The sequence below is a fragment of the Asparagus officinalis genome, chromosome 1 (assembly GCF_001876935.1).
Source record: "Asparagus officinalis chromosome 1, Aspof.V1, whole genome shotgun sequence".
In the NCBI taxonomy this organism is placed as follows: Eukaryota; Viridiplantae; Streptophyta; class Magnoliopsida; order Asparagales; family Asparagaceae; genus Asparagus; species Asparagus officinalis.
The window spans coordinates 131,512,610-131,527,993 of NC_033794.1; the positions used below are offsets into that span (position 1 = coordinate 131,512,610).

The window sequence follows — 15,384 nt, forward strand, 5'->3', positions numbered from 1 at the left end:
ACAGGCTGTTTGATATTGAGCTGGACTGGGCCCGACGAGGGGTTGTGTTTGATGCCTACGCGTTACTGTCTCTTTTGCGTAACGATGGTTTATCCACGAGAGCTAACAGTGATAACTACACTGTTATTTTTTGTCCACAGCAATGTTGATGTCGCTGTTTGGTGCAGAATTCCAGACGACAACAGAACCTGGATGAGTTGGTGGTGATGAATATGATTGTGTTTGAGTTACTGTAAGGAACTCTATGCTTCCGTAGTAGGAGTCAACTTATAGCTTTGTAGCTCCAAAAATTTAGGTTGGATTTGCAATGAAGAATGGTGTCCTGACGTTATCAATTTCTGTCACTGTAATCAAATACAAGTAATACAATTTTTCCATTTGCTTGCTGTTTCGTCTTACCTCTAAAAATTTTTTTAGCAATACGAGTCTTATTTTAATATAAAGGGGATGTTTGGCTCAATTTCTACAAATTATAGGAAATGTTTTCCACCCAAAATATGATTTCCTTGTATTTCTTAAAAAAATTATAGGAAAAGTTTTGAGAAGTCAAAAAAGTACCATTTTTCTTGTTTTTTTTTACTTTGCTTGTTTGGTTCAAAAACAAGAAAATGACCCATAACTTTATAGAAAATAGCAAGATTTTCTATAATTTGTAGAAATTGAACCAAACACCCCCTAAATTTATAAAAAAGTGTCAACTTTATAGAAAATTGTCAATGTGGTGTCAGATTTCAGGGTGATTTCGGCCCATTTTGAGAGAAAATTAATTTCTGTAAATTTTAGTACTTTTTTGTTCTTTACAAAAAATATTTCTGTATTTTTTTTGAACCAAACATGGTTTACGAAAATCTACGAAAAATTTTTAATTACAGAATTACCATTGTCAGACATTTTGAGAAAACTTTTCTATAAAATTGTGCAACCAAACACCCCATAATGGTATAAACTAGAAAAAAGCATGTTATAAAGAAAGATAAGCGAGTTGATTATAAGGAAGGAGACTAATTGACGCAGCGTGGAAGTTGTAGCCTCGGAATCCACCAAGGACAGTCTTCGAATCCACGAAAAGCTTCGAATCCACGAAGTAAATATTAATGAAAAACGAAATTTTATTAATTAAAATTTATTATTCGCCTTTGGGGTTATATGACTTTTCTTAAATAGAAAAACAAATGAGACTCCTAATAAGACTAGAATTATAAAATAAAAAATAAAAATTATCAAAATCTATCCTAAAAAACTCCCTATAATAAATGAAACAAATCATGAATAAAAATTAAATTTGTTTCCTAATCTAATTTGACTCAAAAATTGAATTTATTTCCTAATCTAAATAGACTCTAACTTTATTACTAAAAATAAACTAAAGGCTGTTATTTTCAGATTTCAGTCAAAACTGGGTGTAACTGATGAGATTTTAAAAATCTGATAATCTAGTTGGCTCCGTCTCGTCGAGATAGACGATTTACATGTATAATATGTTAGAATCCGCCTTCTGGGTTAGAAGATATGATCATTTCTTTGCGGATGTCAATAATATATATAAATCTATATTTAGCTCGTGATTGTCTGCATCCTCCATAAAATTATCAGTTAAGCGTCCTATATCAATCTCCCCTTATTGAAAGAAGCTTGAATAGTAACTTCATCGATAAATATCTTTTTTAACCTGCATCGATCAACATATGCCTTGTACTTAGCATTGATTTTCTCCATTTGTTCTTTTACGTTCTTGGCTAGGACTTCTTCTGAATCAAATTCATATATTATTCTTTCCGACATCATGTGTAATTATTGACGGCATGTGGATGTGCAGTTGACTTCAAAAACTCCACAAAATATGTTCCATGTTGCTTCTCGTATTCTGACAATCTAGTTGGCTCCGTCTCGTCGAGATAGGCGATTTATATACATAATATGTTAGAATCCGCCTTCTGGGTTAGAAGATATGATCATTTCTTTGCGGATGTCAATAATACGTATAAATCTGTATTTAGCTCGTGATTGTCTGGATATGATCATTTCTTTGCGGATGTCAATAATACGTATAAATCTGTATTTAGCTCGTGATTGTCTGCATCCCCCATGAAATTGTCAGTTAAATGTCAATAATACGTATAAATCTGTATTTAGCTCGTGATTGTCTGCATCCCCCATGAAATTGTCAGTTAAGCGTCCTATATCACTAATATACAGAAATATTTATCTGTTATTCAACTTGATTTATTATTAATAATCCATATGTAAATAGAATAACAAAATGGATCTACTTGTGAGATCCATATCTAACATATCAAATCAGCTATTGGGGTATGATTTCAACGTCCAAACCCAAAAGATCCAGGTTGGATATGAATCATGTTGTCAGGTTAATTATGGGGCTTTTTTTCTTGCCACCCCCTAACTTGAACAACTTCATCCTTGCACATTTCCTACAAGCACGTGCATACATGAGCGCAAGCACGCGCTACGTGTTCATTTTACCAACATGATATGTTTTCTACGAACTTATTTTTCAGCAACTAGGACATAAAATGTCGGACTTCATCAAGGAAACAACTAATTTAAACTTTAATCAAGTACATGCATTATTATATCATGCATGAAGCAAACCAAATGAAATGATCCCGTTTAAGTTTATTTTTCCATAATTAACAGATGAACAAATAACAAATGATATGCATCTTTCTTTCTCGAGATCCCACACTTCCTTTTAAAGCTTTAACACTGAGCTTAGCATCACTTTAACGATGAGATTACTGTAGCCTTTTCACAGAACGTACTAATAATAATGGGCTCTAGTCGTAGGCCCACAGAGAGATCAAATCCTAAAGAAACCTTAGTATGGTTTGCAGCTAAGGAAGAATATAACAAAGTTAAAAAGAGAAGAGAATCCCAAAGATTAACTCGACTCCTCCCGAGGTCTCATTTTCAACAATCTTTCAACCCCATTATGTTCAGTGCCTACCAAAATAAACAGCAAAAGCAGCAGCCCCAAAAAAAAAAAAAAAAAAAAGAGAGACAGGTTTCCCTCACATTGTAACAATCATGATTAAGGGCATCATTATTATGATAAAGCTAATTATACTAGGTTCCTATCGTTATTATTATATGGGTTAATTTCACTTTGGAACCCCAAAGTTTACCCCCTTTTCAATCTGATATCCCAAAGTATTTTTGCAACACTTTGTTACCCAAAAGTTTCAATCTCATTTCACTTTGATACTCCGTCCAAATTTCTTAAACTAGCGTAAGCATGTGACATAGGCCCATTTTACTCATTTGTTCGGGATCCAAACAACCACATGTCCGAGGGTAGTGAATATAGGGTATCACCAGTTAAACACAAGATACAAACAAATCTCACAGAAAACCTGTCGATATCTAAACAAGGGTATCAAAGTGCAACGATATTAAACTCGGTCCATCAAAGTATTAAAAAAAATACCGAGATGTCAAAGTGCGAAAATGAGAGAACTTTGAAGGGCCAAGGTGAAAATAATTCTTATTATATTATATACTCAAATGAACAACAAAAGGTTCTTGAGAAGGGGAGAGAGAGAGAGAGAGAGAAAATCCCAAGTACACACACAGTAGTAAAGCATACAGTTAGCTATACATAACACAAGGAAAATCTTCAACTCCAAACCATTCTCCTCCTTTTTCTCACCACCTATCTCTTGCTTGCACATCAAAAACTCCCATTCTCCAATCCCAAGTTTCCTCCATATTCCTTTCCTCTGCCCAAAAAGAGAGATCTGGTTCTTTCCTCATTTTTAAAAATGCAAAAACAAGGCAAAGTCCTTCCTTTTCAATATTAATCACTTGGGCTTCCTCCTGTTTTGCTAAGCAAAAATACTTCGGCCTCTGATACAAGGAGAACAAGTAATAACACAGAACAAGAGAGAAGAAGAGAAAGCAGTCTCCTGTGTGCACACTGAAAAGATTCAGAGATCGGTATGATGAAGATCATAAGAGTTTTCTCACTCTTACTCCTCTTCTCTGGTGAGTGCTCTCATCGCCTTTTTTTTTCTTTCTCCTCTGAATGCTGTTATGGCGTATATGTCTAGTATTACAGGTTTACAACGCGTTTTAATGATGAAAGGAAGAGCATACGAGAAATTTAATCGCCAAAGTATCATTACTCGCATGAAAAGTTATCATCTGTTTTCAAAGAAAATAAAATACACACAAATAACAACATAATAAGAATGCTGAAATATTGTCGAATGCAACAGCAAGGGATAAAAGGGTTAAGGTTTAAAATAATTACCATCCAGTTCTTTTCCAATCTAAGAAATAAAAACAAATAAAATATTGTTAATCTGAAATATTGCTGAATGTTTTTTAAAATTTTACCGATTATAGGCTGCAACTCCTGCAATAGCTAGCTTACGAACAGTTATGCCTGTGGAATAGAATAGAATTGAGTTGTGATGTGAAATCATATATTGACATGTTTATACAGTCGTCATGTGGCTGAACATCAACCAATTAAGATGTTTGCTGGACCAATTCATATTCCCTTCTTGCACATTAAAGCATATGCCAATGCTTCTTAAGATGTAAAATTCATACAAATATATAGTTCATCGCCTCTTCGATATACTTTCCACAATGTTCTAACATTGGAATTAACTAAATTCAGTAGGAACATTTGCTAAAGGTTCAGATGATGCAAAACGCAGCCTCCCTTTTCCTAAAATTCATGCACAAAGAATGCTATTCCCTGAAACGGACACAGAATCACTAGACTCAATGTTTGAAAGAGACGCAACATTCCCAACAATCAACCCAACAACACCAACAACCTCAACTCCTACATACAATCCAATCCCAACTCCATCAACAAGTCCATATATGACTCCAACAATCCCAGACACAACTCCAACAAATCCCGCAATGGGAAATCCTATAACGGGAAACCCTGCAATGGGAAACCCAACATCACCGACTCCTGGAATGGGAAACCCAACATCACCAACTCCTGGAATGGGCAATCCAACATCACCAACTCCTGGAATGGGCAATCCAACATCACCGACTCCTGGAATGGGAAATCCAACATCACCGACTCCTGCAACGGGAAATCCAACGACATCATCGGGCCAGAGCTGGTGCATTGCAAACCCGAGTGCATCGGAGACTCAATTGCAGGTTGGTCTCGACTATGCCTGTGGCTATGGAGGTGCAGACTGCTCAGCAATCCAACAAGGGGGGAGTTGTTTTAATCCTGATACAGTTCGTGATCATGCTTCATATGCATATAATAGTTACTATCAGAAGAACCCGGTACAAACTAGTTGTGATTTCAGTGGAACTGCTACCATTACTAACACCGATCCAAGTAAGGTTTTTGTGTTCTTATTTCAAGATTTTGTTTGTCATACTGCAATATTAGTTCCCTTTTTACTCAAATGTTAAGTCATTATAAATATGTTTTTAAAGATGGAATAAAGTAATAGAAGATACTGGAATTACTTTGCATAGGTAATAATTTATCCTTTATGTATAACAACATAGAAGGAAGAAAGATCCCTTATTTACAGGTTGACATGGATATAAGCATATGCATGTAGACCGTAAAAAAAAAAATCAAAACCAAATAGCAATAACACCTATATCTCAGTTGTTGTCTTCTACTTCTCTCGATAAGTAAGTACGTACCATGTTAGTGTTGGTTTTAGACCAAGAAGCTTCTAACATGTGCTTCTCCAGATAAAACAAGAGAACATACTCTACCTTAAGTACAACAACAATAACAAAATCTTCACCCCATACATATTGGCTACATAATTCCACAATAAAGAAATAACTTTCATGTGGTATAACTACTACAACTGAACGTTAACTTATCAAATACTTACTACATTAACAGAAATATGGATCCAAAATCACCATGGCATCTGATTTATGGTTTTTTTTCCTGGTGAATCTGACAGGTACTCAAACATGTCAGTATCCTTCTTCAAGGTATGCTTTCTCTATCTGCACTCAGACTTCCATTTTTTTTAAGGAAAAGTAGGATTGATCCTGATGCTTTGTTTGCAGCACAAGTTCATCTACCCCCACCCCAACTAATCCCACTGGAGCAACCCCAACTGGAGGCGGAGGACCGTCAGTGTTTGGATCGTCTCCACCAGATTTTGGATCATCCCCTCCAGATTACAATGACTTGAACTCAAGTTCAAGAAGGACTCCCTCCTTCACATTGATATGCTTTCTAGTATCACTTTTCTACTTAAAGGTGTATACATAGATATGTATATGTACGTCTCTACAGTAAGGAGGTAGGCTGGAAGTAAAGTTATACTCCCGATATTAGGCATTGAAAATGTTCGGCAGGCTCCAACAAAACAGTCATCAAGAAAATGAAGTTCTCCTCTAGGACCTAGGAGTAGATGCCAGGAATTCCTACTTTCATTATGCATATATTACTCTTAGAAATAAGCTTTGTTACATTTTTTCTACTATTATTTGTTTATTTGATCTACTTGTAGATTTCATTTGTACTTATCATATCCGAGTGCATAAAAAAGACGTTAAGTTAGAATAAAGATCTAGGAGAAATGGAGACACAACAATATGAGTTCACGGTTTTCCCCTAAACCTTCTCACAGAATAAGAGCATGTTTGGCAAATGGTCAAAGTAAACCCTCTCGCAGAATAAGAGCATGTTTGGCAAATGGTCAAAGGTAAACCCTCTCGCAGAATAAGAGCATGTTTGGCAAATGGTCAAAGCGGCTAATAAGACATTTTTTGTAGCTTATAAGCCACTTCAAGATATTTGGAAAGTAAAAGACAAAGTAAAAGTCAAAGGTAAACCCTAGCTTATTTTTTTGGTGGATTATAAGCCATGAGATTTGACCAAGTAAAAGACAAATTATACTCCTAATGATTTCACAAAATCCAACGTCTCATTTAATAACCCACCACCAACCATGACCTTTTTGGCCATTTGGATTATAATCCACCCATCTGCCAAATACTCTACTACTGGAAATGAACTATATAATACACCAAATTTACCAAACACTCTAGATTATGATCCATTTCTGGATTATATAATAATCCAAGTGGATTATAATCCAAAGTTCCCATACATGCTCTAAATTACATTGGTCAACGAAATTCCAATAAATTCTGGAGTTAAATGGATTCTTCAAGATAACATAACACTTAAAAATGAATATGGGACAAGAGTTCAAGGAATAGAATACAATCCACAAAACATTACAGCAAGTTGTAGCAAATTCCTATAAATTCTAGAGCCAAATGAATTATTCAAGATCAGGGAGACTTTTCAAATTGATCCATATCATGAAGAGAAAAAATTTAAGTACATCTATCAATCATCAGCAAAATTTCAGATACTCAAACTAACTTTTATGCGGGGGTAAGAAATTCATTTATACTGGAAATATATTTGTGATATCCTCCTGAGAAGCTCCTTTTGATGGCAGCTAGATACATACAATCTTTGTTCATTAATCAGTTGGAATTACTGCCAATGTTGGCGGGATTCAAAGAATTCCATGGACATGTTTGAGTCACAGGTGTTATTTCGATCACAATCAAATACAGTACTCAATATGAATTTGTCAAGAATGAATCCATGGTCAATGCCTCGGATACCATAACTGTTCTAAGGGATTTAGCTAATAGAAAGCCTTTCATTTATAAGGGAATATAGTGCTTGATGTGCTAGATAATATTGGAAATAATTATAATATATGCTGGTAAGAGAAAGTGATTTTCCACCGAGATTATGACACTTGGAAGGCTTGATGTGCATGGAGCTACTAGAAACAGATGATGCACAGGATTTCCAGCATTTCTCAAGGGCCGGAAGTAATGAGGGAGCGTTCAGCATCACAGAAGGAAAGTTAACAGAGCATACATTATTAAAATTGAGAACTATTTTCATAGGTACTTGAAAGGTTTACACTACCTCAAACTTCAGAATTTTGTTACACGATTTTTTCTCCTTGTGCATATCTCCCTTAAAGCACTTTAGTTACTATGGCCACATGAAGCTCCTTAAAGGTCACAAGATCAGAAGCAAAACAAGCATGATACAATAGTAATGCATATGATAGCTAAAGTAGGAATGACAGATACTTGATCAAATGACCGTCTCAAGCTTCCGGCCCTTGAGAAATGTTGGAAAGCCAAATATGCAGAAATCACCAAGGAAATGATTAGACCAGCTTGACTCCCTCTGCAACGGAAAATCACATGAACTTGAAAGATACTATCGAGAGAGGGGAAATAAGATTTGAAGGCTAAGCCACTTGCCTTAAGTTCATTGCTTGATAAGGAGCAACAATCACGAGCAGCATTGTCAAGAAAGGAAGATCAAGTTCACCTAAAATCCATGAGAAGCATATAGCAAATGTCCAAACTTTCAGTTCAAATTCTAGACTAAAACATTATGTACTAAGGAAAAAAGATAATTCATTAATCAAGCACATTCAGTAAAGACTGCTTCAAAATCATTATAAATGTACCCGGGATGAAGTAAAATAGACGAACTAAAAGTGCAAGAAAAGTTGTCCAGACACCATACTCTCCCCTGCAAAACAGAGCTCATGTTATGAAATTGAATATTTAAAAATTATAAAAAAACACTGTTCCAAGTAAAACTTTAATGAAAAGAGAACACTTGTTTATCACAATTTGAAGACCAGCTTACTTGATCCAGGAGATGACAGTCGCTGGTGCTTGCAGGGCAAAAAGAGGAACTAGAAAAGATTTCTGAATGGTAGTGCCTTTTGTGAACACTAATACCCTGAATTAAAAGATTTATTAGAAGGAAGTATCTGAAGAAATGTAAGTATGTAATCGATTAATATTGTGAAGAAATTGTTTTCTCCTGACTCCCTGGACAAATGTGAAGTTCAAGAAGACATCATGTTGGCGATTGCAGTCAATGTTAGTTACAGAAACTGGGGTCAGTGTGTGTGTGTGTATGATAATCCTCAATGTTGCGCAAATCATGCCTCACGAGCAATAAGTTGAGGGTAATTCTTTAGCTCTGTGAGTTTACATAGAAGTAGCTATACTTCTTCCTTTCCTATTCTTTGACAATTAGAAGTACAAAACAATGTTTAAAAGTTCAGTTTACGCAGCCATACGAGCGCATTTGTTCCGAATTCAGTGTACTGGGACTATGTGGTCTAAAAAGCAGTCAACCCTTTCAAACAGGACGACTAATAAAATTCACAGGTCCAAGTCGGTTTTGGATCTACATCACCGAGATGACCCAAGTTGTCCCAGATAACATTCTTACAGTAGCACGAACACCTAATGTTATGAATTCTCAGGTGCCGAATTGATAACAACGAAAGCACTATTCATGCTGAAAAGGCTAAACCCATCGAGTAGTTGATCCTAATCAAGTATGTATTTTTTTCTGCTACGTACCTTTTCATTATTGGTCTAAATTCACATACCAATTGCTTAACAATCAAGACATCTCGCTTGAACCATCACAAAGGGTTTTCATTTGTCATCTAGTCATTGTTAGGGGGGGATATCAAGTGTGACACCATAACATGCATGCTTAGACATCAAGATATGGGCACCTCATAGAGGAGTTATCCAGTTAAGGATTCAATAATTTCATAGAGATCTTTTTCAATTCAAGAGCTCGAGCTAATCGATCTGGGTCTCATTATTGTTGTTTTCCCTCAGTATCTAGATGAATAAACTGAATTTAAATAAATTGGTCTTTTTTAACAAAAAGGAGTACAATAAGAAAACTTTACAGGGACTAATTTGCAAAAGGAACATTCAAGGGATTACTCACGCAGTGGAAACTGCAGAGACCCACTGCAGGGTTTGGGGCCTAAAAGCAGCGGCGTAGCAGACGGCGCCTCCCCTGTTCATCATTCTCCTTTTCAAGGATCTCGGACCCAAAACAAACCTGCTACTGAAAAAATCAAAATAATTGCAAGAAAAAAAAAACACCTCAATTAATTAACTGATGCAATCAGAATTGACCAGTATATATGTAGATACCTGCTGACGGAATCGGATGGGTTGTAGCTGTTGAGGAGAGAGAGGGTTGGGTTAGGGTTAGTTCTGATCTTGGGCAATGGGGGGAGAGAGAGGAAAGAGAGAGAAGCCATGGCAATTATTGATGAGAGAGAGAGTGAGTCGGGACTTAGTTAGAGGAGGAGGAGAGAGAGGAGGAGGAGGGACACGTGATGTGAATGCATCCTCAAGTGGAAATGACACGTGTAAGTTACACGCCACGATGCTTTTGTTTTGTTTTGAAGGGAGCGGGAGAACCGAAGCCTATGGGTAACTATTATAATTTATAAGATCATCTCCAACAGCTTCTCCAAAAATTTCTCCAAAATGGGGAAGCAAAAGTCATATTCTCCAACTAATTTTTACACCAACTCCAACAGCTTTCCCATTTTGAAGAATCACTTTTTTCCTCTAAAAATTTGAAGAATGCTGCAGATTTGGGGAAGCTTCCCCATTTTTTCTCCTCCATCCCTATTTTGGGGAATGAGATGGGGAATTTGTTGGACCAAAAACCTAACTAAATTCTCCAAAAATGAGAAATGGGGAAGCTGTTGGAGATGCTCTAATAAGCTTCAGTTGGCTGGTGTTAAGATAATAGTTCACTTTGTTTGCTAAAAAATAAAAAAAAAGAGAATGTTGGGGATGCACAACCCCCTGATGCGATTTGGAAATAGAGATTTAGGAGAAAAGAGAGAAAATCAAATAATCTCAAACACACAAGATTTACGTGGTTCGCTTCTCAATGTGAGAAACTACGTCCACGGCCGCCGCAAGAGAAAAATTCACTATTTTTCGTCTTAATACATCATGCCCTAATCAACCTTTTTATAGACTTAAGGGTTTAACAAGTAAAAAAAGGAAATAGATCAAAACAGGTTAAATAACGAATCTGGGCCAAAACCCGACTCCGGTCGACCGTCGCACCATATCCGGTCGACCGCGATGCTCCCAGAAATCTGCCTGGCTCTCTGGACTTTTGGCGGTCGACCGCAGCGCCATGCTCGGTCGACCGTGACGAAGGACCGCAGCGCCATGCTCGGTCGACCGCGAGCTGCTCCTCACCCTAGTGCCTGCCTGTGCACGTCGTCGGTCGACCGCCGCGCCATGGGCGGTCGACCGCAAAGCTGTAAAAGCTCTCCTTCGTCGCTTTGCTTGAACTTTGCCATCGTCGATCCTGTTCCTCTTGTTCCAACTTTGTTCCTCTTCATTCTAAAGTGTAGGGCACGCCTGATAGTTAGGCTTCATATATCCTAACAATCACCCACTTGGAGACTAACTATCAATTTCTTTCAGCTCTCTCTGCGGCGACGGCCTCCGTATCATCAAGTGCTGAGGCCAACTGAAGTTGAGCACAACTTTAGTTTCTCTGTAGTGACAACCTTGGTAAGTATATCAGCTGGGTTCTTGCTTCCTTAAATCTTCACAAGTTCCAACATGTCCTCGTCCAACGCTGATCTTATGAAGTGGTAGCGGACCTGTATGTGTTTGGTCCTTGCATGAAAAGCGGGATTCTTTGCCAAATGAATTGCGCTCTGGCTATCACAATGTAAGACACTCTTCTCACTCTTATGTCCCAGCTCCTCCAAGAAACCCTGCAACCATATCATCTCCTTGCTTGCCTCTGTCACCGCAACATATTCAGCCTCTGTCGTTGATAAAACAACGATTTTCTGCAACTGAGAAACCCAACTAATAGCTGTAGAGCCCAAAGTGAAAACATATCCTGTAGTGCTCCTTCTCTGGTCTATCTCACCAGCATAGTCTGCATCAACAAAACCCTGCAGGACTAACTTGCCTCTTCTGAAGCATAAACAATCTTCTATTGTACCTCGCATGTATCTAAGAATCCACTTTACTGCTTCCCAGTGCTGCTCTCCTGGATCTGACATAAATCTGCTCACAGCTCCCACTGCATGGGCAATGTCGGGTCTCATGCATACCATGGCGTACATAAGGCTTCCAATGGCTGAAGCATATGAAACCTTAGCCATGTATTCTTTCTCTTCATCAGTCTCAGGACACTGCTCCTTAGTCAGTTTGAAGTGACTGGCTAACGGTGTGCTAACGGCCTTAGCACCACTCATCCCGAATCTCTCAAGCACCCGTCGAATATACTCGGCCTGAGATAGTCGTAGTGTGCCTAAGAGTTTGTCTCTGCTGATCTTCATTCCCAATATCTGCTTCGCTGCGCCTAGATCCTTCATGTCGAACTCACTCGACAGCTGCTTCTTCAGCTTCTTGATCTCTGTCATATCTGAACCGGCTACAAGCATGTCGTCGACATATAGGAGCATGATGATGTAACTTTGGTCAAACTTTTTGACAAAACAGCAATGATCAGCATTGCACCTGGAGTAACCGTTCCTGTGCATGAATCCATCGAACTTTTTGTACCATTGCCTTGGAGCTTGTTTTAGGCCGTACAAGCTCTTCTTTAATCTGCATACCATCTTCTCTTTTCCTTTCTGAGTAAACCCCTCTGGCTGCTGCATATATATCTCTTCCTCTAGGTCACCGTGGAGGAAAGTTGTCTTAACATCTAACTGCTCGAGATGTAGATCTTCAGCTACAACAATACTCAGGACTGTTCTGATGGTAGTTAGTTTAACTACTGGAGAGAAGATCTCTGTGTAATCAACTCCTTCTCTCTGCTGAAATCCTTTAACCACCAATCTGGCCTTGTATCTCTTGGAACCATCATGTTCCTCTTTGATTCTGTACACTCATTTATTGCTCAAGGCCTTTTTCCCCGTTGGTAGCTTCGCAAGTTCCCATGTCTTGTTGGTGTTCAAGGATTTTATTTCATCTTTCATAGCAAGCTCCCACTTGCTCGCATCATCCACTCGAAGGGCCTCATCATAACTTTCTGGCTCTCCACCGTCACTCAACAATAGGTAGTTAAGATGAGCTCTGGGCTGTAGTGATGGGTACTTCGGATTAGGCTTGGGGATTCTAGCTGACCGTCTCAACTCTTTGACGGGCGAAACAGGCTCTCCATCTTCATCTGCCCCCTCTGAAGTAGTCTCATCCATCAACTCTTCTTCTTCATCAGAACTAGCTTCGGGATTGCCTCCATCTGAGGCATCATCTGACTCGAAGTATGTGGGATCACGCTGTGTTGAACTAGTGGACTGAACGACATCACGGTCTTTGTAGAGGACTGTTTCATTAAAGACCACATCCCTACTTCTGATGATTTTATTGTTCTGCTCATCCCAGAACTTGTAGCCAAACTCATCACCGCCATAGCCAACAAAGAAACATTTTAAGGACTTAGGATCGAGTTTGCTTCTAGCGTGATCACTCAGATGTACATATGAAACACATCCAAATACTCTCAGGTGAGAAAGGTTTACATGCTTTCCACTCCATACTTCTTCAGGTATTTTGTGCTCCAAAGGCACTGATGGTCCCCGGTTGATCAAGTAGGCAGCTGTGTTGACTGCTTCTGCCCAGAATTGCTTTGGAAAACCTGCTTGTAACCGCATACTTCTGGCTCTCTCAGTCAAAGTTCTGTTCATCCGTTCTGCTACGCCATTCTGCTGGGGTGTACCTGGCACTGTCCTCTCTAATCTAATGCCGCTGTCATAACAGAACTTCTTGAACTCTGAGTCTTCATACTCGCCGCCGTTGTCAGAACGAAGCTTTTTGATCTTCAAACCGGTCTCGTTCTCAACCATAGCCTTCCATATCTTGAAGACTTCAAACACTTCTAATTTGTGTTTCATGAAATAGACCCAAGTCTTCCTCGAGTGATCATCTATGAAGGTCACAAAGTATGACCTTCCGCCGGTGGATGGTACTGATGCTGGACCCCACACGTCTGTGTGAACTAACTCAAGCTTCTCTTCTTTAGGGGTTCTGCCAACCCTTTTGAAGCTTATTCTCTTTTGTTTCTCAAGAATACAACTTTCACATAAGTCAATATCAGCCGATCTCAAACCTGGTAACGTCCCATTCGATTGCATAACCTTTAGGCCTTTGCTACTCATGTGACCTAGCCTCTGGTGCCACAAATTTGGGTCTTCATTACTTTCAGCCACTGCAATGGAGCCACGTGCATCTATCGTCATATAGAGAGAACCTGTCTTTATACCACGGGCAACAACCATGGACCCCTTTGTAACCTTCCACGTATCACATGCGAAGGTTGAAACGTATCCCTCTTTTGCCAATTGTCCTATGGAAATCAGATTTTTTTTCTCAAGCTAGGAACATGTCTAACATCGCTCAGCTTCCATGTAGACCCATTGAGCTTGATTTGCACGACTCCTTTGCCAACAATATCACAAGGCTGATCATCACCAAGATAGACTTTTTCTAGGTTTCCTGAAACGTAGTTCTCAAATAAATCTCTGTTTGAGGTAGCATGAAACGAAGCTCCTGAATCCAGCACCCACGATTCAGTCTTGCTTTCCAACGAACAGATCAGGGCATCATCTGATTCTCCTGAGGCCACGTTCGCTTCAGTCTTGTTCTCCTTATCCTTCTTGGGTTCTCGGCACTGATTTTCATAGTGGCCAAACTTGCCACAATTCCAGCAGTCGATCTCCTTCTTGCCCTTGCGGTTCCTGGACTTTGGCCTTCCGTTCCTCGAGTTAGATCTTCCTCGGCTACTCCCTCTATTTTTGTTTCTGTTTCTTCCTCTGCCCTCAAGATTCAACGCCGACCCTGAGTTAGAAATCTCTTCCTCTTGCCTTCTAATCTCCTCAGTCATAATCATGTCCACCACCTCTGAGAACTTCAGTTTTGATTTGCCACATGATCCACTAATCGAGATAACGGTACCCTTCCAACTGTCGGGTAATGAACTTCAGTTTTGATTTGCCACATGATCCACTAATCGAGATAACGGTACCCTTCCAACTGTCGGGTAATTGACCAAGTATCAAGAGGGCTTGGATTTCATCGTCAAACTGAATATTGACCGAGTTTAGTTGACCCGTGATCTCGTTAAACTCGTTCAGGTGTTCCTTAAATTTCTGGCTCTCGGACATCCTCAAATTAAACAACTTTTTAATGAGATGTACCTTATTCGCCGCAGAGGGATGCTCATACATACTGGACAATGTCGCCATGAGATCCGCCGTCGTATTCTGATTCTTGATGTTGAACGCTACTGATTTAGACAAGGTCAACCTGATCGCTCCAAGGGCCTTTCGATCCAATAGCTTCCAATCCGTATCTTTCATATCCGTCGGCTTCTCTCCCAATTGTAGGTATAAATCCTTCTGATAGAGGTAGTCCTCCATCTGCATCTTCCAGAACCCGAAGTTTGTTCCATCAAACTTCTCAATCTTGGATGTTTCCTTCTCAGATCCCATTGTCTCTGTCCGGTCGACCGCC

The 15,384-nt window shown here is 39.0% G+C and overlaps 2 protein-coding genes across 6 annotated transcripts; one reads left to right on the plus strand and one right to left on the minus strand.

The window, feature by feature from the left end:
• LOC109825433 (leucine-rich repeat extensin-like protein 5) lies at positions 3,898-6,493 on the plus strand. The gene is made up of 4 exons (XM_020392320.1): positions 3,898-4,005; positions 4,649-5,347; positions 5,943-5,973; positions 6,052-6,493. The coding sequence occupies exons 1-4, from the start codon at positions 3,960-3,962 to the stop codon at positions 6,257-6,259; spliced, it is 984 nt and encodes a 327-aa protein (XP_020247909.1). The 5' UTR covers positions 3,898-3,959; the 3' UTR covers positions 6,260-6,493.
• Positions 3,999-10,194, minus strand: LOC109825522 (cold-regulated 413 inner membrane protein 1, chloroplastic-like). 5 transcript variants are annotated; one of them, XM_020392530.1, is made up of 7 exons: positions 10,024-10,194; positions 9,812-9,928; positions 8,696-8,791; positions 8,511-8,575; positions 8,299-8,368; positions 8,122-8,221; positions 3,999-4,164 (listed from the first exon to the last, which is right to left on the minus strand). In XM_020392530.1, the coding sequence occupies exons 1-7, from the start codon at positions 10,131-10,133 to the stop codon at positions 4,093-4,095; spliced, it is 630 nt and encodes a 209-aa protein (XP_020248119.1). In that variant the 5' UTR covers positions 10,134-10,194; the 3' UTR covers positions 3,999-4,092. The 5 variants fall into 5 exon arrangements, with proteins under 5 accessions (XP_020248119.1, XP_020247986.1, XP_020248265.1 ...); XM_020392397.1 differs by having other exon boundaries at positions 9,812-9,934; positions 10,024-10,188; XM_020392676.1 differs by lacking the exon at positions 3,999-4,164 and adding an exon at positions 4,388-4,408 and having other exon boundaries at positions 9,812-9,934; positions 10,024-10,187.

Bases quoted from the DNA above. Each gene is read 5' to 3' on its own strand.
- LOC109825433 (XM_020392320.1), top strand. From the start codon at position 3,960: ATGATGAAGATCATAAGAGTTTTCTCACTCTTACTCCTCTTCTCTG. The intron at 5,348-5,942 runs GTAAGGTTTTTG...TGAATCTGACAG, and splicing joins CATTACTAACACCGATCCAA to GTACTCAAACATGTCAGTAT. The intron at 5,974-6,051 runs GTATGCTTTCTC...CTTTGTTTGCAG, and splicing joins TGTCAGTATCCTTCTTCAAG to CACAAGTTCATCTACCCCCA.
- LOC109825522 (XM_020392397.1), bottom strand. From the start codon at position 10,133: ATGGCTTCTCTCTCTTTCCTCTCTCTCCCCCCATTGCCCAAGATCAGA. The intron at 9,935-10,023 runs GTATCTACATAT...TGATTTTTTCAG, and splicing joins CCATCCGATTCCGTCAGCAG to TAGCAGGTTTGTTTTGGGTC. The intron at 8,792-9,811 runs GTGAGTAATCCC...CTTTTAATTCAG, and splicing joins GTCTCTGCAGTTTCCACTGC to GGTATTAGTGTTCACAAAAG.